Here is a 22,349-nt window from a genome sequence, read left to right on the forward strand (position 1 = left end):
CAAAATAGGCTATATAGGTCTCACATAGGGGAGGGAGAGGAAGACTGACTCACCTGTTGCATCATGAGGGGGGCTCTCTGAGGTGGCTGCCTCCGTCCCATCCATGCTGCTGTCCTCCTCCTCCTCCTCCTCCTCTTCTTCCACCACAACCGCTCTCCCTCTTGCACGCCCCCTGAGAGAGCAAGCGAGAAAGAGAGTAAGACAAGGACGCAAACTTGTGAGGGCCCAAAAAGGTGACAATGTTTCCACGTAAACCCGCAAAAAATCTGTGTAAACTACAAGAAAATGTCCCTATTTTCAGAATACCAAAATGTTACTAACAATGTAATACCAGGCCAAGTATCACGAATAGTATCGTGATACCACAGCTGTGGTCAATGGAGCGACATCTGACCTCACAATTTAGAGGCCCTCCTCTTGGCTGCAGAGACAGAATATTGCTGTTTTAAAGCAAATTTTCTGCAATTCTACCCATTTTGCCATGGCTTATGCCATGTTCTCATGCTATCGGAGTGACTCATAACAAAATCAATGTGGGCCCCATGCCATTTTTTGAAATTTTAGATTCTCCCCGTCTAGTTTTTATTAATTAGAGGAAACACTGTACAATGTAAAAAGCTGTACTACAGAAAATAGCTGACTTGCTCATATCCAAAGGGCGACCTGTGATTTGCCAGTTAGAATGTAGAAAATAATATAAATGCAAAAGGATCTGCATGACAATGATGTGCATTTTGATTGTACAGTAAGAGGAAAACACACTAGGCCTATAGGAAATCCATCTTTAGCCTACTCTTCAGACAACTTTACACACAGCCTACACACTCTTCCTTCCTTCCTTCCTTCCTTCCTTCCACACACACACACACACACACACACACTTCCTTCTCTCTCCCGCACACACTGCTCCCAAAAGTTACCCACCAAAACAGAATTTGACAAACACCAGATTCAAACATCATCTTAAAATTACATTGATTAGGCATATGCATCCTACCTTTGAAGCATCTGAGTAGGCTATCTATCCCTCTGTTTTTCTTGTGTCATCCAAATGTGTGCAGAGACCAGGTGTACCATGTTACCTGGCTAGCTAGTTAACAACAAATCCCAGTAGACTGCAGTATTCCATGCATTTCTCTCTCCTGTACTTGACCCAAAGGACAAAGTACTCTGCTTGTACTTCGTAGGTTGGTTCGGGTTTGTACCTCGCGCCCTTCTTTCTGCCTCGCTTCATCTCACCATCCGCCCTATTCCAGTCCTCCGACATGATGACTGGATTTACACTACCGCTCAAAAGTTTGGGGTCACTTGTTATTGAAAGAAAAGCACATTTTTGGTCCATTAAAATAAAATTGATCCGAAATACAGAGTAGACATTGTTAATGTTGTACATTACTATTGTAGTTGGAAACGGCAGATTTTTTATGGAATATCTACATAGGCGTACAGAGGCCCATTATCAGCAACCATCACTGTGTTCCAATGGCACGTTGTTTTAGCTAATCCAAGTTGATCATTTTAAAAGGAAATTTCTCATTAGAAAACCCTTTTGCAATTATGTTAGCACAGCTGAAAACTGGCTGAGAGAGGCTGGACTGAGGGCTTTGTAGGCCTATTGAAAGGCAGGTCCTCACCAGACATCACCGGCAACAACGTCGCCTATGGGCACAAAACCACCGTCGCTGGACAAGAAAGGACTGGCAAAAAGTGCTCTTCACTGAGGAGTCATGGTTTTGTCTCACCAGGGGTGATAGTCGGATTCGCGTTTATCGTCGAAGGAATGAGCGTTACACCAGCGCCTGTACTCCGGAGAGGGATCGATTTGGAGGTGGAGGGTCCGTCATGGTCTGCGGCGGTGTGTCACAGCATCATCGGACTGAGCTTGTCGTCATTGCAGGCAATCTCAACGCTGTGCGTTACAGGGAAGACATCCTCCTCCCTCATGTGGTACCCCTCCTGCAGGCTCATCCTGACATGACCAATGCCACCAGCCAAACTGCTCATTGTGCGTGAATTCCTGCAAGACAGGAATGTCAGAGTTCTGCCATGGTCAGGGAAGAGCCCGGATCTCAATCCCATTGAGCACGTCTGGGACCTGTTGGATCAGAGGGTGAGGGATGGGGCCATTCTGCCCAGAAATGCCTGGGAACTTGCAGTGCCTTGGTGGAAGAGTGGGGTAACATCTCAAAGCAATAACTGGCAAATCTGGTGCAGTCCATGAGGAGATGCACTGCAGTACTTAATGCAGCTGGTGGCCACATCAGATACTGACTTACTTTTGATTTTGACCACCTCCCCCTTGTTCCAGGACACATTATTCCATTTCTGTTAGTCACATGTCTATGGAACTTGTTCAGTTCATGTCTCAGTTGTTGAATCTTGTTATGTTCATACAAATAGTTACACATGTTAAGTTTGCTGAAAATAAACGCAGTTGACAGCGAGAGGACGTTTCTTTTTTTTGCTGAGATATATACACTGCTTTAAAAAAATAAAGGGGAAACTTAAACAACATAATGTAACTCTAAGTCAATCACACTTCTGTGAAATCAAACTGTCCACTTAGGAAGAAACACTGATTGACAATAAATTTCATATGCTGTTGTGCAAATGGAATAGATAACAGGTGGAAATTATAGGCAATTAGCAAGACACCCCCAATAAAGGAGTGGTTCTGCAGGTGGTGACCACAGACCACTTCTCAGTTCCTATGCTTCCTGGCTGATGTTTTGGTCACTTGAATGCTGGCGGTGCTTTCACTCTAGTGGTAGCATGAGACGGAGTCTACAACCCACACAAGTGGCTCAGGTAGTGCAGCTCATCCAGGATGGCACATCAATGCGAGCTGTGGCAAGAAGGTTTGCTGTGTCTGTCAGCGTAGTGTCCAGAGCATGGAGGCGCTACCCGGAGACAGGCCAGTACATCAGGAGACGTGGAGGAGGCCGTAGGAGGGCAACAACCCAGCAGCAGGACCGCTACCTCCGCCTTTGTGCAAGGAGGAGCACTGCCAGAGCCGTCCAGCAGGCCACAAATGTGCATGCGTCTGCTCAAACGGTCAGAAACAGACTCCATGAGGGTAGTATGAGGGCCCGACGTCCACAGGTGGGGGTTGTGCTTACAGCCCAACACCGTGCAGGACATTTGGCATTTGCCAGAGAACACCAAGATTGGCAATTTCGCCTCTGGCGCCCTGTGCTCTTCACAGATGAAAGCAGGTTCACACTGAGCACATGTGACAGACGTGACAGTCTGGAGACGCCGTGGAGAACGTTCTGCTGCCTGCAACATCCTCCAGCATGACCGGTTTGGTGGTGGGTCAGTCATGGTGTGGGGGTGGCATTTCTTTGGGGGGGCCGCACAGCCCTCGATGTGCTCGCCAGAGGTAGCCTGACTGCCATTAGGTACCGAGATGAGATCCTCAGACCCCTTGTGAGACCATATGCTGGTGTGGTTGGCCCTGGGTTCCTCCTAATGCAAGACAATGCTAGACCTCATGTGGCTGGAGTGTGTCAGCAGTTCCTGCAAGAGGAAGGCATTGATGCTATGGACTGGCCCGCCCGTTCCCCAGACCTGAATACAATTGAGCACATCTGGGACATCATGTCTCGCTCCAGCCACCAACAACACATTGCACCACAGACTGTCCAGGAGTTGGCGGATGCTTTAGTCCAGGTCTGGGAGGAGATCCCTCAGGAGACCATCCCCCACCTCATCAAGAGCATGCCCTGGCGTTGTAGGGTGGTCATACAGGTATGTGGAGGCCACACACACTACTGAGCCTCATTTTGACTTGTTTTACATCAAAGTTGAATCACCCTGTAGTGTGGTTTTCCACTTTAATTTTGAGTGTGACTCCAAATCCAGACCGCCATGGGTTGATAAATTTGATTTCCATTGATAATTTGTGTGATTTTGTTGTCAGCACATTCAACTATGTAAAGAAAAAAGTATTTAATAAGACTATTTCATTCATTCAGATCTAGGATGTGTTATTTTAGTGTTCCCTTTATTTTTCTGAGTAATATATATACATATATACACACACACACATACACACAAATAAAACACTAGTGAATTTCCATGGCGGACACTAACTAAATGTTAACAAGCGCAAGCTAACATTAATTGCAAGGACAGGCAAACCCTCAACCTTCAAATCAGAGCAGCGCTGTAATTAACAGTCGAGAAATTAAAATAGCTATTTTTTAAATCTGGCTACGAGCACGTATATCCTACCAACGGGACATTTAAAACTGTAATATATTATGTTTCACCGAGTCGTGGCTGAACGACATGATTAATATACAACTGGCGGGTTTTCAGCTTTTTCGGCAGGATAGAACAGCAGCCTCTGGTAAGACAAGGGGCGGCGGCCTACGTATATTAATAAACAACAGCTGGTGCACAAAATCTAAGGAGTTCTTGAATTTCTGCTCGCCTGAAGTAGAGTATCTCATGATAAGCTGTAGACCACACTATTTACCGTGGAGTGGTTGAAAAGGGATTTAATGACTCCAACCTAAGTGTATGCAAACTTCCGTCTTCAACTGTAAGTAAGCTGTAAGGTCTACACCTATTGTATTCGGCATATGTGACAAATGCAATTTGATTTGATTGGAGAGGAGGCAGAGTGCACGTTAAGCTTTCCTGAATAGGCCTAATTGGGCCTGCTTGGGGCATTTGTGGCCACATTATTATAGGACAACTTGGGAAATTGATGATACGCTACAGAAAGCGCATCTCAGTATCAGAAGTAAAAATACAGCCAGACTTGCCACTGACCCTTTCTAGACCTAATAAACTGTCGAGAGTAGACCCACAACTGAAAGGGCATTTGCGCAGTTATTCAAATAGCATTTTCACTGCAGCCTATTGTAGAATTTTGTAACAATAATGCAATTATTAATTGCATTGTGGTGTTGTAGGCTAGCCTACGTAGGATGATTGTACTGTCCCTAAACAAGATCAATAGGGGAGCTTTTTGAGCAGCGTGCCTCACTGTTATTTCATGCGCAATGACACACCTGGCCTCTCCTCTGCCGATCAGCTATACTCTACCAATATTATTTGTTCTTGTGGATTCATATTGAAAATTTGTGCAACTTTGAATGATTTTGTGTGTGGTATGATTGCTAGTTAGCCTATTGCAGATCTGGACAAACAGTAACGGTTAGCAGGCATAGGTGTGTTGTGACGGCCAACATAGCACCGATTGAACTGCTGCTCGTCCAATCAGCATCCAAACAACCAGTTTTATAAAAAAAAGCATTCTTTTGTAATGGGATTGTTTTTGGGAGCTGAGAGAAAGGTTTGCCGTTTTAAAGCTAGTATTCTGCAATTCTATGCATTTTGGCTAGTGTGATTAATTTAGAATGTTCTATTATCCCTGACTGTTAATCTTTTATTTTGGTGATTGTTAGTTCTCAAAGATCTTTAAAAAAAAATATATATATATATATATATATATAAGGGCCGTAAAAAACTGCAACCCTAATGGGTTCTTCACACAACAGGTTCCTGTGTGTATCAAGAATTTTCCACCACCCAAAGGACATCCAGACAAACTTGACACAACTGTGGGAAGCATTGGAGTCAACATGGGCCAGTATCCCTGTGGAATACTTGACACCTTGTAGAGTCCATGCCCCAACGAATTGAGGCTGTTCTGAGGGCAAAAGGGGAGGGTACAACTCAATATTAGAAAGGTAGTCCAAATGTTTGGTATATGCAAAGGTCAATTATAGTTTCTACATACTTCATATCTGGTTTTAGTCATTTAAGTTAACAATGAAAGCATTTTTGTTTAACAATGTTTGGACTTGGGCAACCCGAAAAGAACGCTTAGGCAGCCCGCCCAAGGATTACAACGGCAGAGAAAAAAAAAACATGACCGATTCTTAAAAGGGAGGCACTGAGGCCGCTGGGCAAGGAAAGGCAAAGTAGGAGGAATGGTGCGGTAGAGTATGGGTACAAGCTGCTGGTACCGTGGTGGGCAAAGAGAGAGTGCAAGAATGAGGAGCATGATTCTCCCTCCCTGCTTTCAATCAGCTTGAATGTACAAACATCAACATCAGACAGAAACCTGGTAAACATTCAATATTATAAACGGAGTGGTTCGAGAGCTGAATGCTGATTGGCTAACAGCCGTGGTATATCAGAACGTATACCACGGGTATGACAAAATATTTATTTTTACTGCTCTAAATACATTGGTAACCGGTTTATAATAGAAGGCACCGAGGGTTTTTGATACATGGCCAATATACCACGGCTAAGGGCTGTGTTCAGGCACTCCGCGTTGCGCATTGGAACAGCCCTTAGCCGTGGTATATTGGCTTGGTCATATACCACATCTCAGGGCTTATTGCTTAAATATAGATTGATAGTAGCTAGCGAGATCATCCAAACAAGAACTGTGAGGTAAATATGTAATTGAGAATGCCTAGGACTGGGATATCTTCTTTCCAACTAAATTCTCCCATCATAGATCAAACCAGGGAAGCATATGAGAAGCAAAGCCAAGCCCATTACTCTCAGTCCCAAATGGTATGACACAATTATTATGGCCTAATCGAAATGTAACTGCTGAACATAAGCAAGCCACATTTTAACCCAATGGGAGAATACATCACGTAAAAACAAGCCAGTGATTTATAACACGACAAAACACAAACATGCGTTGATCAATCTGGATGACGAGAGTTGTAATATGGCCAGAGGTTGTGCTTCAGACAGACACAAGCTGGAAATGAACAGAAAGGCCATATTACTTCAGCTACTTAGTACAATCAGAAGGACATTGAACCCGTCAGTTTTATTGTTATTGTCCATCCCTGTATTTTTGTGAAGTGTATACGGGCCTACAGACCTGGACTAGCACGCAAAACATGTATTTGGATAATATATTCACTTAATCAGGTTAAAATCATTAGGCTACCACCTCCTAAACAAGCTGCTGGTCAATGACGCTTGTCCAACTACCAGTGGAAGGCGGACGGAAGAAAATTCAGCATTTTATGCTTCTCACAATAGATGGAATTTGGCCCTACTCAGATCACACTCAACCTCCTGTTGAGTGGCTCAAGAGACTTTACTACACGTCTCACACCATCAATAACCTACCCCACCCTTCACCTCACACCATCACTAGCCTACCCCACCCTTCACCTCGCACACCATCACTAGCCTACCCCACCCTTCACCTCACACCATCACTAGCCTACCCCACCCTTCACCTCACACACCATCACTAGCCTACCCCACCCTTCACCTCACACACCATCACTAGTCTACCCCACCCTTCACCTCTCACACCATCACTAGCATACCCTACCCTTCACCTATCACACCATCACTAGCCTACCCCACCCTTCACCTCACACACCATCACTAGTCTACCCCACCCTTCACCTATCATACCATCACTAGCCTACCCCACCCTTCACCTTCACCTATCATACCATCACTAGCCTACCCCACCCTCACCTCTAATACCATCACTAGCCTACCCCACCCTTCACCTCTAATACCATCACTAGCCTACCCTACCCTTCACCTCTAATACCATCACTAGCCTACCCCACCCTTCACCTCTAATACGATCACTAGCCTACCCCACCCTTCACCTCTCACACCATCACTAGCCTACCCCACCCTTCACCTCTAATACCATCACTAGCCTACCCCACCCTTCACCTCTCATACCATCACTAGTTTACCCCACCCTTCACCTCTCATACCATCACTAGTCTACCCCACCCTTCACCTCTCACACCATCACTAGCCTAGCCTACCCCACTCTTCACCTCTCATACCATCACTAGCCTACCCCACCCTTCACCTCTCATACCATCACTAGTCTACCCCACCCTTCACCTCTCACACCATCACTAGCCTAGCCTACCCCACCCTTCACCTCTCATACCATCACTAGCCTACCCCACCCTTCACCTCTCATACCATCACTAGCCTACCCTACCCTTCACCTCTCACACCATCACTAGCCTACCCCACCCTTCACCTCTCATACCATCACTAACCTACCCCACCCTTCACACCATCACTAACCTACCCCACCCTTCATCCCATCACTAACCTACCCCACTCTTCACCTCTCACACCATCACTAGTCTACCCCACCCTTCACCTCATACCATCACTAGCCTAGCCTACCCCACCCTTCACCTCTCATACCATCACTAGTCTACCCCACCCTTCACCTCTCACACCATCACTAGCCTAGCCTACCCCACCCTTCACCTCTCATACCATCACTAGCCTACCCCACCCTTCACCTCTCATACCATCACTAGCCTACCCTACCCTTCACCTCTCACACCATCACTAGCCTACCCCACCCTTCACCTCTCATACCATCACTAACCTACCCCACCCTTCACACCATCACTAACCTACCCCACCCTTCATCCCATCACTAACCTACCCCACCCTTCACCTCTCATACCATCACTAGTCTACCCCACCCTTCACCTCATACCATCACTAGCCTACCCCACCCTTCACCTCGCACACCATCACTAGCCTACCCCACCCTTCACCTCGCACACCATCACTAGCCTACCCCACCCTTCACCTCTCATACCATCACTAGCCTACCCCACCCTTCACCTCTCATACCATCACTAGCCTACCCCACCCTTCACCTCTCATACCATCACTAGCCTACCCCACCCTTCACCTCACACACCATCACTAGTCTACCCCACCCTTCACCTCTCATACCATCACTAGTCTACCCCACCCTTCACCTCTCATACCATCACTAGCCTAGCCTACCCCACCCTTCACCTCTCACACCATCACTAGCCTAGCCTACCCCACCCTTCACCCCTCATACCATCACTAGCCTAGTCTACCCCACCCTTCACCTCTCACACCATCACTAGCCTAGCCTACCCCACCCTTCACCTCTCACACCATCACTACCATCACTAGCCTACCCCACCCTTCACCCCTCATACCATCACTAGCCTACCCCACCCTTCACCCCTCATACCATCACTAGCCTACCCCACCCTTCACCTCTCACACCATCACTAGCCTAGCCTTCACGCCACCCTTCACCCTCATACCATCACTAGCCTACCCCACCCTTCACCCCTCATACCATCACTAGCCTACCCCACCCTTCACCCCTCATACCATCACTAGTCTACCCCACCCTTCACCTCTCATACCATCACTAGTCTACCCCACCCTTCACCTCTCACACCATCACTAACCTACCCCACCATCACTAACCTACCCCACCCTTCACCTCTCACACCATCACTAGCCTACCCCACCCTTCACCTCTCACACCATCACTTGCCTACCCCACCCTTCACCTCTCATACCATCACTAGCCTACCCCACCCTTCACCTCTCACACCATCACTAGCCTACCCCACCCTTCACCTCACACACCATCACTAGTCTACCCCACCCTTCACCTCTCACACCATCACTAGTCTACCCCACCCTTCACCTCTCATACCATCACTTGCCTACCCCACCCTTCACCTCTCATACCATCACTAGCCTACCCCACCCTTCACCTCTCACACCATCACTAGCCTACCCCACCCTTCACCTCACACACCATCACTAGTCTACCCCACCCTTCACCTCTCACACCATCACTAGTCTACCCCACCCTTCACCTCTCATACCATCACTAGTCTACCCCACCCTTCACCTCTCACACCATCACTAGCCTAGCCTACCCCACCCTTCACCTCTCACACCATCACTAGTCTACCCCACCCTTCACCTCTCATACCATCACTTGCCTACCCCACCCTTCACCTCTCTCATACCATCACTAGCCTACCCCACCCTTCACCTCTCACACCATCACTAGCCTACCCCACCCTTCACCTCACACACCATCACTAGTCTACCCTACCCTTCACCTCTCACACCATCACTAGTCTACCCCACCCTTCACCTCTCACACCATCACTAGCCTACCCCACCCTTCACCTCACACACCATCACTAGTCTACCCCACCCTTCACCTCTCACACCATCACTAGCCTACCCCACCCTTCACCTCACACACCATCACTAGTCTACCCCACCCTTCACCTCTCATACCATCACTAGTCTACCCCACCCTTCACCTCTCACACCATCACTAACCTACCCCACCATCACTAACCTACCCCACCCTTCACCTCTCACACCATCACTAGCCTACCCCACCCTTCACCTCTCATACCATCACTAGTCTACCCCACCCTTCACCTCTCACACCATCACTAGCCTACCCCACCCTTCACCTCTCATACCATCACTAACCTACCCCACCCTTCACACCATCACTAACCTACCCCACCCTTCATCCCATCACTAACCTACCCCACTCTTCACCTCTCACACCATCACTAGTCTACCCCACCCTTCACCTCATACCATCACTAGCCTACCCCACCCTTCACCTCGCACACCATCACTAGCCTACCCCACCCTTCACCTCTAATACCATCACTAGCCTACCCCACCCTTCACCTCTCATACCATCACTAGCCTACCCCACCCTTCACCTCACACACCATCACTAGTCTACCCCACCCTTCACCTCTCATACCATCACTAGTCTACCCCACCCTTCACCTCTCACACCATCACTAGCCTAGCCTACCCCACCCTTCACCTCTCACACCATCACTAGCCTAGCCTACTCCACCCTTCACCCCTCATACCATCACTAGCCTACCCCACCCTTCACCTCTCACACCATCACTAGCCTAGCCTACCCCACCCTTCACCCCTCATACCATCACTAGCCTACCCCACCCTTCACCCCTCATACCATCACTAGTCTACCCCACCCTTCACCTCTCATACCATCACTAGTCTACCCTACCCTTCACCTCTCACACCATCACTAGTCTACCCCACCCTTCACCTCTCACACCATCACTAGCCTACCCCACCCTTCACCTCACACACCATCACTAGTCTACCCCACCCTTCACCTCTCACACCATCACTAGTCTACCCCACCCTTCACCTCTCATACCATCACTAGTCTACCCCACCCTTCACCTCTCATACCATCACTTGCCTACCCCACCCTTCACCTCTCATACCATCACTAGCCTACCCCACCCTTCACCTCTCACACCATCACTAGCCTACCCCACCCTTCACCTCACACACCATCACTAGTCTACCCCACCCTTCACCTCTCATACCATCACTAGTCTACCCCACCCTTCACCTCTCACACCATCACTAACCTACCCCACCATCACTAACCTACCCCACCCTTCACCTCTCACACCATCACTAGCCTACCCCACCCTTCACCTCTCATACCATCACTAGTCTACCCCACCCTTCACCTCTCACACCATCACTAGCCTACCCCACCCTTCACCTCTCATACCATCACTAACCTACCCCACCCTTCACACCATCACTAACCTACCCCACCCTTCATCCCATCACTAACCTACCCCACTCTTCACCTCACACCATCACTAGTCTACCCCACCCTTCACCTCATACCATCACTAGCCTACCCCACCCTTCACCTCGCACACCATCACTAGCCTACCCCACCCTTCACCTCTCATACCATCACTAGCCTACCCCACCCTTCACCTCACACACCATCACTAGTCTACCCCACCCTTCACCTCTCATACCATCACTAGCCTACCCCACCCTTCACCCCTCATACCATCACTAGCCTACCCCACCCTTCACCCCTCATACCATCACTAGTCTACCCCACCCTTCACCTCTCATACCATCACTAGTCTACCCCACCCTTCACCTCTCATACCATCACTAGTCTACCCCACCCTTCACCTCTCACACCATCACTAACCTACCCCACCATCACTAACCTACCCCACCCTTCACCTCTCACACCATCACTAGCCTACCCCACCCTTCACCTCTCATACCATCACTAGTCTACCCCACCCTTCACCTCTAGGCTCCTCTGATGATGATGATGACAACTTACCTGTAAGTGACACTAGTGCAGAGTTAAAGACACACAGATAGTTGCTACAGTCAAAACTGCAAACAAGGTGATGTACCTTTTCCTCTTTTTATTGAAATGAACAGTCTCCAGAGAAAAGTAACCAAACATCAATGGAGAGTGCATAAACAGAGCACACACACACACGGAGAGATTTGTCAGTGTCAGGATCCTCCAGTAGGAGTTCTGTCTTAACCCAATCTGAGGGCCACGTCGAGGTGATAATTGTCATGGATACAAATTAAACAGCACCACGTACAGTGAGCCCACTAAGTGGGAAGAGCAAACAGTCTAAATGAGAGAAGCCAGCCTTTTGCGGGGGTAGTGGGGAGGATGCAGGGGGAGGGGGTAATTTCCGATGCCACTGGAGAAAGAACACACAAGTCGGCCAGTTTGCCAAGTCAACTCCTCCCTCCAAATGACTTCCTACTCCAGATAAGCAGCAACAAGATGGAAGACTAAATGTCACAGTTCAAGACTCTGCATTGGGCAGGAAACAGTGAAGCAAAAAAAAGCCATACCAACAGAAAGTACCAAATCAATAAATGATTAGTGAAGTAGACACTAGATAGCCCTGATCTTTATTTCTGTAATGAGGTCTCGTCATGGCAACACATATTTAAGCAAGTCCATAAGGCCCAAAATAAGCTCAGCTCTAACAGTGACGAGAGCTCCATAATGTTGTAACCCACGACCTCAAAGTCCAGGAGCATCCCAGTGATGACGGCACGGGGGTGTAGAGTAGACAGACACCAGGATAAATTTAAAAATGCATCGCTGTTCCCAGACATCTCCATCTCCTCTCTCCCTCTGTCGTAAGGGGCTTCTCTGGTGCCCAACGTCTACAGCAGATAGATGTCTGTTTGAGTAAAGATAGATACGTCTGACGTAAATTAATGTCTGATATCAGCCATATTCAGAAGATTGGTAGTACATACACACGAGCCATAAAGTCAACCTGTATTAAGTTGATGCATCTGATCTGACCTACCTTCACTGGCATGGAATATCACTCTCTCCACAATTACCAGGGCTTTCTGATTATTCACCAAGGTATTAATGATAAATACACTTTATGAGCAACGGGTACATAAGAATATCTGACATTTAGGTCTAGTACAGACAACTGTATATCGTCATAACCCTGTCTGTGACCATTCCGAACGTGCTGTGCCTATAGCGCAGTGCCCTTATGCTCTCATGTAGCCTTCGAAGTGTAGTCTTTTCTTTTGACTTTTCTTGAAATGGCAAAAAACCCTAAAGGTCTGGAACAACTCCCCAACTTCTCCCCATGATCCCACCACCAGGAGAGAGAAGGGATAAAAAAAGAGGTTGAAAATAATGCTGTGGTAAGTAGTTCCAGCTCTCAAGGAGCTGACAAGAAAACCTGGAACAGATTTCCCTATTCTGGAATCGAGTGGTGGATGACTGGGTGATTCAACGCAGTATCCAATTAGTCAACAAAATGTCTAACTTCTAAGAGAAGCCTTCTGTGTCCTATTTACATCAAAATAGTGTCCAGTTGATACATGCTGCAAAGACAATACAGTATCACTAGATCTAGACTACATTTGTTCATTCTCCTGATATGAACACTTCAAATCTTACTCTTCTTACAAAAACAGCATGCTAGTATTGAGTCATCTGAGATGTATACAGCAAGCTTCCCCTCCCCCTCGATGAAAGGTGCTGCCTGAGACACAAGTATCGGTAATAATGCATACTTCCCTCCACCATCCCATGGGTCTTTAGCATTATCACCGCCAAGAGTGTCCCAGAAAACTAATGCACTCTCTCTCATACAAACCCAACTGACCATAATAACACACTGATAACCTGACCAGCCGTCCACTGCTTGATTCTGGAACAAGGGAGACCTTGGAAAGAACCAAGTGAGGACGTCAGCGCATGCTGGGAAATACAGCCCAACCATATAGCAGACATAGGCTATGTATTCCTTGGATCACCTGCATGCTATAAATAATGGGGCAAATGACATGTTGACCTACACCCATGCTTTGCCACTCCCACCAACCAACCTATCAGCTAATTCGACCTAGACCGGGAATTGTCTCGGCTGTCCTTATAGCCATGGCATAAACACATCATTTGGATGATTGATTGATAATAGATTGCTCACACACACCATCTCCTTGATATCCTAATATGGTGACCCCAGATCAAATTAGTCAGAGTTAGATCAATTGTAGGCATCATATTACACAGCTCAGCTCTCTGAGCTGCATTATGTGTTGCCATGGATATAACAAATGAGGCAGGTTGGTACTGCTGCATGCAATAAAACCGTGGAAAGGGTTTGTGCTTGAGTTACCTGTATTCATAAATGTGTTTAGCCCCCTATGCATAGAGTAGCTCTGGATAACGGTCTGCAAAATGAGATCTTTGCCTGATGAACAGATTTGGATAGTATCTGTGTAATGTTTAAACACATTTTGGGGAAGGGGAATAGAACACCACAGTATGAGTCATAACACCCATAAAACCTAGAGGTTAAACTGGGAAATGGTTCCAATCGTCTTTCTACCATTCATTCTTCCCATAAGGGATTTTAGAAACACTTACAATAAGAGCTATGTTTCGTGTAGGCTTACCCTGATGTGACGTTTTGATAAGTGTAAATCTCTCTAGGACAAGGTGACTTTGATCAATATATTTGCCTGTGATTACACCCCAAAAATGAAAGCCATAGTAGAAGGTAATTAGCATATCATAAAGAACTACAAATACTATGATGATATGGGTGAGACTGCCGAATCGAGGCAAAGGTAAGAATATTTGGATTAACTATCGAATGTTAATTCCAAATGTAGTAATGAATAAATTGGCTACATTTCTTTAAATTGACAATTCCATGAACTGTCTTGTTTATTAAGTTTTAAATTGACACAATACCTGTTAGCAAAGGGGTCAGCTAGAGATGACATGCAGGAGCTTGCAGGGATTTGAAGTTTTGCATGACGTCTAATTTGATGCTAATTACCATTTTCAAATCTGAGCAAATATAGAGACGAATATATTGATAAGTGTCAGCTTGTCCGAGAGACATTTACATGGTTATCAAAAAGTCACGCCAGGGTAAGCTTACACGAAACACAGCCCTTATTTTAAGTATTTCTAAAATCCCGTATGGGGAAAAAGTAATGGTGAAAAAACAATTGGAACAGTTTCCGTTTGGCCGCTAGGTTTTATGGGTATTATGACACCTCCACTGTGGGGCTATATAGCCACTTGAATAGCTTCCAGTTCTAACACCACAAACAAAACGCAGACTAAGTTCACAGAAGAATGACTTATAGTGTTTGTGATGACTCAGGCAAGTCTATGTGCACTGTAAATTACCAATAAAATTGTGAAGATATGGAGGGTAAACAACATACTTCTTCCTGGTCTTGGATGTGGGTGGCGCCTGGGGTGCAATGGTGGTGGCAGCATCCTTGCGCGGCCTGCCCCTGGGGCGCTTGTCTGTCTGGGCAGGGCTTCCTGTGGACGTGGCCCCTGCACTGCTGGAGGGCAGCGAGGGTCCCTGGTCAGAGGGCTCCACAGTCTTATCCTCTGATGACATTCTTCTCGAAGGGAAGGAGAGAGAGGCATCAGTGCATAATCATGCCTGTTTGAATATGTGGTTTGGTTACTTGACGTACTTTGGAATCAGTGTATGAATAAGATGTGCCGGACAAGTTATCACATTGCCTTGATCAAATGTTGAATCTATTCTACACAATTGATTATTTAAAAAAGGGTCAATCTGCAGATGCTCTTCCATTTTTAGACATAAATTAATGTACCCATTGATTCTTGAAGAACAGAACTTAAATGCCTCAACTGTCGTACCCCATCAGAACCCAAAATATAACCTTATTTTACTCCAATGTTTGTAAACAAAGTACACTGAACAAAAATATAAAACACAACATGTAGTGTTGGTCCCATGTTTCATGGGCTGAAATAAACATTTTCCATACACACAAAAAGTATATTTCCCAAATATTGTGCACAAATTGGTTTACATCCCTGTTAGTGATCATTCATATTTTTCCAAGATAACCCATCAAACCTGACAGGTGAAGCATATCAAGAAGCTGATTAAACAGCACAATCATTACACAGAAGCATGTTGTGGTGGGGACAATAAACAGTCACTAAAACATGCCGTTTTGTCACAACACAATGACACAGATAACTCAAGTTGAGGTAGCGTGCAATTGGCATGCTGACTACAGGAATGTCCACCAGAGCTGTTGCCAGAGAATTCAATGTTAATTTCTCTACCGTAAGCCACCTCCAATGTCATTTTAGAGAATTTGGCAGTACGTCCAACTGGCTTCACAACCGCAGACCACGTGTATGGCATTGTGTGCGCGAGCAGATTGCTAATGTCAACTTTGTGAACAGAGTGCCCCATGGTGGCAGTGGGATTACAATATGGGTAGGCATTAGTACGGACAACAAGCACAATTGCATTTTATTGATGGCAATTTGAATGTACAGAAATACCGTGATGAGATCCTGAGGCCCATTGCCATCACCTCATGTTTCAGCATGATAACGCATGGCCCCATGTCGCATGAATCTGTTCATAATTCCTGGAAGCTGAAAATGTTCTTCCATGGCCTGCATAAATCACCAGACATGTCACCCATTGGGCACGTTTGGAATGCTCTGGATGCTCGTGTTCCAGTTCCCAATAACTTCGCACAGCCATTGAAGAGGAGTGGGAGAACATTCCACAATCAACATCCTGATCAACTCTATACGAAGGAGATGAGGACTGGTTCTGATCCAAACCCCTACTTTTTTTATGATGCATATCTGTATTCCCAATCATGTGAAATACATGGACTGATTTCTTTATATGAACTGTAATTCAGTAAAATCTTTTAAATTGTTGCATTTATATTTTTCTTCAGTATAAATCAAAACATGGTTCAAACATATTTGTCATAGTCAGTTCTGGCACCCATAGCACTCTTTGAATTTGAGAGTGGTTACATTTCTCCAGGCCCATCCCTCAGCTTATTACCAAAACAGGGGTGGCATATCTTTTTCCAGATATGATACTCGAGGAAATGCCTAAAACTTACCTCTGACCTTTCTACGTGTCCTTCAAAATCACTTATCAGCTGAAGCAATGTTCAACCTATTCAACAGTGTTATCAATGTAAGAGTTCACATACCTACTCTCTCCTTTCCTGAGCTACCTACCACCACACTGTGACCTCATGTCTCTGTCTGGATGATCGTTCGTCCTTCGATGCCTTGCTTGTGTTCTTGCATTCCTCTCCTATCAGCCTTCGAAGTTGCCTCTACTTACCACTGAAATAAGCCTGCTCTATTTGTTTGTTCCACAGTGGATTAATTAGTTTGCTCCACTGTGGTTCTCTGTTCAGTATTATATTGTAACAGTACGAGAGGACACACTGTAAACCAGTAGGCATATTTGTTTTATGACAAACACTGAGAACAAAAAGTCATAAGTGTATTGACTTTTCAGCTCAGCCTGACTGTCTGTTGAAGATGATGTCATCCCGATTTTTTTATGGGCTTGTCTGACACCCTGTTCTCTCAGACAGTTGAGGGACACTGCCAATGGGAGACTCTCTCTTCCGGCACACTGTCTCTTCCTGGAACTAGCCTACTACACCGGATCCATGGTTGACTAGACAGGATGCAGCTAATGCCAGAAGTGCCTTATTTGACATTATATGCATTCCTGCTAGCCATGACCAGGATCCATCCCTCCACTGTACAGTATACTGCTGTGTCATCAGGGGGACTTTAGACTGATTTTGAGATTGTAATGAACTAGCTACCTATGTGAGAGCGGAGTCTTTTCCAAAACACAGCTTGATGTTATTCTGTGACTGAGTCTACATTTGACCTCCTGTGGCATCCAATGCCGTCTTTGTGTGGGAAGTTCAGCTAAGACTAGATGTAGTCAATGGGAGAGAAAAAACATAAATGAGACAGTATCAACAAGTTGAGCATGGGGTTGTTCCAAATCGTGTAGGTTGCTGCAAAATATGTAGACCCTAGATGAGCCCCCCTGATTGGATGGTCTTTGGTAAGCCAATTGCCTAACGTCTATATTCCATTCTTCCCAAAGGTAATCACAGCAGCCCTTAATGTGGTCTTTGTCATACACAAGCAAGTAGGCTGATACATTATGTGACCTTGTCTGCCTATAGAGCAATAGGCTTGACAGCAAGTTTGAACAAGTACAGGTTACAAACATAACAAATAGATAAAGTATGGATTCTGGAAAGAAAGATTCACTATAGCCTTACTCAGACTATGACCATAAGGAGGTGGCGAAAAGCTGGGGCGTGAAGTAGATCAATGACTGGATAAAAAAAGTGGAATAAAATAAAGTGTAGTGACCAATTATAGTAAACAGACTAAATATATACACTTTAAAGTGAATCTTAATGTTTCATATTAGTTTCTACAGAGAACTACATTTGCATGGAAGAACATTGGTTTCATAAGGCAGTGGGCACAGTTGGGTACCCCCAGACACACTGGGCTAGCTAGCTACCTTTGTTAAACTAGCGTACAGCACAAAGCAACTGCATGCTCAAGTCAGCCAAAACAAGCTAACCAGCTAGCCAGCCATCCTAGGTTCTTTGTAGTCTTTGTTAGGCTATTGCATGGCATTGCAAATGAGTAACAATATGATGTGCCTACTAATAGACTAGTGATATCCCACTTTGTGGGATACAGAGACATAAGATGATGATCAGGGTATTTGATTAATGATAAATGGGATGCAACTGCCTATATCGCCAGCCAAAGTATCTGAAAGACTAGTTAGCTAAAAACGGTAGGTAGCTACCATTAGCTAATTTAGCTGAGCCGTTGAACATGGGAGTTAGCGTTAGTCAACATCTACATAGTGTTGATATCCAAGGCTGCCTGATAGTTTTAACAATTAGCTAACATTAAACTTCAAAATCAAGTCACTTTAGAAGTCATGCATGATTCCACAGCTACCTACCCGGTAGCTAACGTTAGCTAACTAGCGTGTGGATAAAATGTTTTGGCTAGCAAATCAACTAACTAGAGCTAACTCGCTACATTTCCCAAATACAAAAGTTTGCCAACTATGTAGATAACCATTTAGTTTACTAGATAGCTATCTAGTTTAGTTAGCATTATGTTTTGTATGAGACGACCTCCAAAATAAATATACAGATCAAAACGAGCGTAGCTAACTTAGCTGGTCAACTTCTAGTTGTTAGCTAACAGGTTCGCTAGCTACATAACATTACAGTATACAGAATCAACAGCGGTGATTCACAGCACACATTGCATTTGCATTGCCTTGCATTTAGCCACAGCTGAAGCATTTACGTGTCTACATGTATTTTCTAGCAGAAATTCGTCTAGTTTGGCTGATTCGCTGTGTCAAAGAACGGACCAAACAAGGCGGCGGAAAAACACTAGGCTCGAGCGGCCGCTGCAAATCCGAGAATTATGTAGCAAGCGAGTACATGAAATAGCTAGCTAAAATAACTTACCTTCAAATTTATGAATAGTAGGTTATCTTCTTCATGTCCAAAATTGTAAGAGATATATAGTTATATCACTTTGTAGTGTATTTGTGAGGAATAATGATATCGCCAACTGTCACTCAGCTAGTTAACGTTAGATAAGTTAGCTAGCTTAGTCTTCTGTTCTGTACGAGAAGTAGCTAACTAGCTAGGTGGCCACGCCAATGTTAGCTACGAAAGCAATACCACCGCTGTTAAAAACAAAGCATGAACGCATACACCAATACTCCGATGTTTAACATCACCCATTTGAAAAAAGGATGCAAAATGTAAATCCAGTAGAGATCAGCTTCATTGCAAACGCATGATGGATCACTTTCTTTTCTCCAAATGACAGCTGTCGTCGCACAAATAAAATGTTCAGCTAACTGCCACACTTAATCCTTTTACTAACTATTATTATAGGGGGAAGATGTAGCCAATATCCATAATCCAAAACAGGCACAAATTCCAAGTAGTCTTCTTCAACAAAAAAAAATCACAAAATCTTCACGAGAAAGCCAATGCTTTGGACAAAAATAACCGATGCAAAGGCTAGTTCCTCGAGCTAGCTCGCTGGCTCACGAGCGTTGCCAACTGGTTCTATTTTGTTCAGCCGCGGCAGAAAGACGCCTCAGCTGGCGAGCCGGAAACACTAACACGAGTGTTCAGATAAACAAAAACACTTTTTTTTACTCTAGCTATGTCAAAAAACACGAAATGGCGAGTTCTACCTGGTCAAAATAATTAAAGTTGTATCGTACTCTTTACGGTGGCCATGTTTAAGTGACACAAAATAATAACTCCCGACTGTAGGACTCCCAAAAATATAGGTCGAAAATATCGTTGCATAAATCGAAGCGATACACTTGGAGATGTAATGGTTTCTAATAATATTTTACTATTTTCACTTGTATTAGAAATCAAAACTGCAAATGAGGTTAAATGCAATATCCATAGGTTTATAAAACAATTTCTTGAAAATACTCCCTGACCCTGCGGAAGAATATGGGCATTTAATAAATACGGTAAAGTGTATCGGTTACTTCTAAAATGTGGAACTCTGATCTCATCCTGTGGAACGGACTGCAGTAGGCCTTGTGATTTAAAGGGCAATTCCGCCAATTGTCAGCCTCATATTAATCACATCATAAGTCGTTTTTTGGGGTATGTGTATTTTACTTTAATATTTATATTTTTGCCAACTTTTACTTTCACTTCAAACCAAATCAAATTGTATTAGTCACACGCACCAAATACAACAGGTAGACCTGCTTACTTACAAGCCCTTAATTAACCAACAATGCAGTTTTAAGAAAATACCCCCAAAAAAGTAAGCGATAAGAACAACAAATGATTAAAGAGCAGCAGAAAATAACAATAGAGGGGGTACCAGTGGTACCGAGTCAATGTGTGGGGGCACCGGTGTCGAGGTAATTGAGGTAATATGCACATGAAGGTAGAGTTATTAAAGTAACTATGCATAGAAAGCCATTTGATTAGCTGTTCATGAGTTTTATGGCTTGGACGTTGGAGCTATTTAGGAGCCTCTTGGACCTCGACTTGGAACTCCGGTACCGCTTGCCATGCGGTAGCAGAGAGAACAGTCTATGACTAGGGTGGTTGGAGTCATTGACAATTTTTTAGGGACCTTCCTCTGACACCGCCTAGTATAGAGGTCCTGGATAGCAGGAAGCTTGGCCCCAGTGATGTACTGGGCCGTTCACACTACCTTCTGTAGTACCTTGCGGTCGGAGGCTGAGCAGTTGCCATACCAGGCAGTGAGCAACCCATCAGGATGCGCTCAGTGGTGCAGCTGTAGAACCTTTTGAGGATCTGAGAACCCATGCCAAATCTTTTCAGTCTCCTGAGGGGAATAGGTTTTGTCGTGCCTTCTTCACAACTGTCTTGGTGTGCTTCGACCATGTTAGTTTGTTGGTTTTTTGGACTCCAGGGAACTTGAAGCTCTCAACCTGCTCGACTACAGCCCCATCGATGAGAATGGGTGCGTGCTTGGTCCTCCTTTTCCTCTAGTCCACAATCATCTCCTTAGTCTTGATCACGTTGAGGAGAGATTGTTATCCTTGCACCTCACGGTCAGGTCTCTGACCTCCTCCCTATACGCGGTCTCATCGTTGTCGGTGATCAGGCCTACCACTGTTGTGTCATCAGCAAACTTAATGATGGTGTTGGAGTCGTTCCTGGCCATGCAGTCATGAGTTAACAGGGATGACAGGAGGGGACTGAGCACGCAACCCTGAGGGGCCCCGTGTTGAGGATCAGCGTGGCAGATGTTTTGTTACCTAGCAGTACCACCTGGGGGCGGTCTGTCAGGAAGTCCAGGATCCAGTTGCAGAGGGAGGTGTTTAGTCCCAGGGTCCTTAGCTTATTGATGAGCTCTGTGGGCACTATGGTGTTGATCGCTGAGCTGTAGCCAATAAATAGCATTCTCACATAGGTGTTCCTTTTGTCCAGGTGTGAAAGGGCAGTGTGGCTTGCAATAGAGATTGCATCATCTGTGGATCTGTTGGGGCGGTATATAAATTGGAGTGGGTCTAGGGTTTCTGGGATAATGGTGTTGATGTGAGCCATGACCAGCCTTTCAAAGCATTTCATGCCTACAGACGTGAGTGCTACGGGTTGGTAGTTTAGGCAGGTTAGGTAGGTTACCTTAGTGTTCTTGGGCACAGGGAATATGTTGGACTGCTTGAAACATGTTGGTACTGCAGATTCAGACAGGTAGAGGTTGAAAATGTCAGTTAAGACACTTGCTAGTTGGTCAGCGCATGCTCAGAGTA

General features: G+C 45.4%; 1 protein-coding gene across 1 annotated transcript in view; it reads right to left on the minus strand.

The window, feature by feature from the left end:
• LOC115103015 (histone-lysine N-methyltransferase 2C-like) overlaps positions 1-20,493 on the minus strand; it is a 131,992-nt gene extending 111,499 nt beyond the window's left edge. Inside the window, 3 exon segments of the mRNA XM_029623565.2 lie at positions 54-172; positions 15,400-15,585; positions 19,540-20,493. Of these exon segments, the coding sequence (XP_029479425.2) occupies positions 54-172; positions 15,400-15,584 (304 nt within the window). The 5' untranslated portion in view covers position 15,585; positions 19,540-20,493.
• Positions 20,494-22,349: the final 1,856 nt, after the last annotated feature.

The sequence above is a fragment of the Oncorhynchus nerka genome, linkage group LG20 (assembly GCF_034236695.1).
Source record: "Oncorhynchus nerka isolate Pitt River linkage group LG20, Oner_Uvic_2.0, whole genome shotgun sequence".
Classification (NCBI taxonomy): domain Eukaryota; kingdom Metazoa; phylum Chordata; class Actinopteri; order Salmoniformes; family Salmonidae; genus Oncorhynchus; species Oncorhynchus nerka.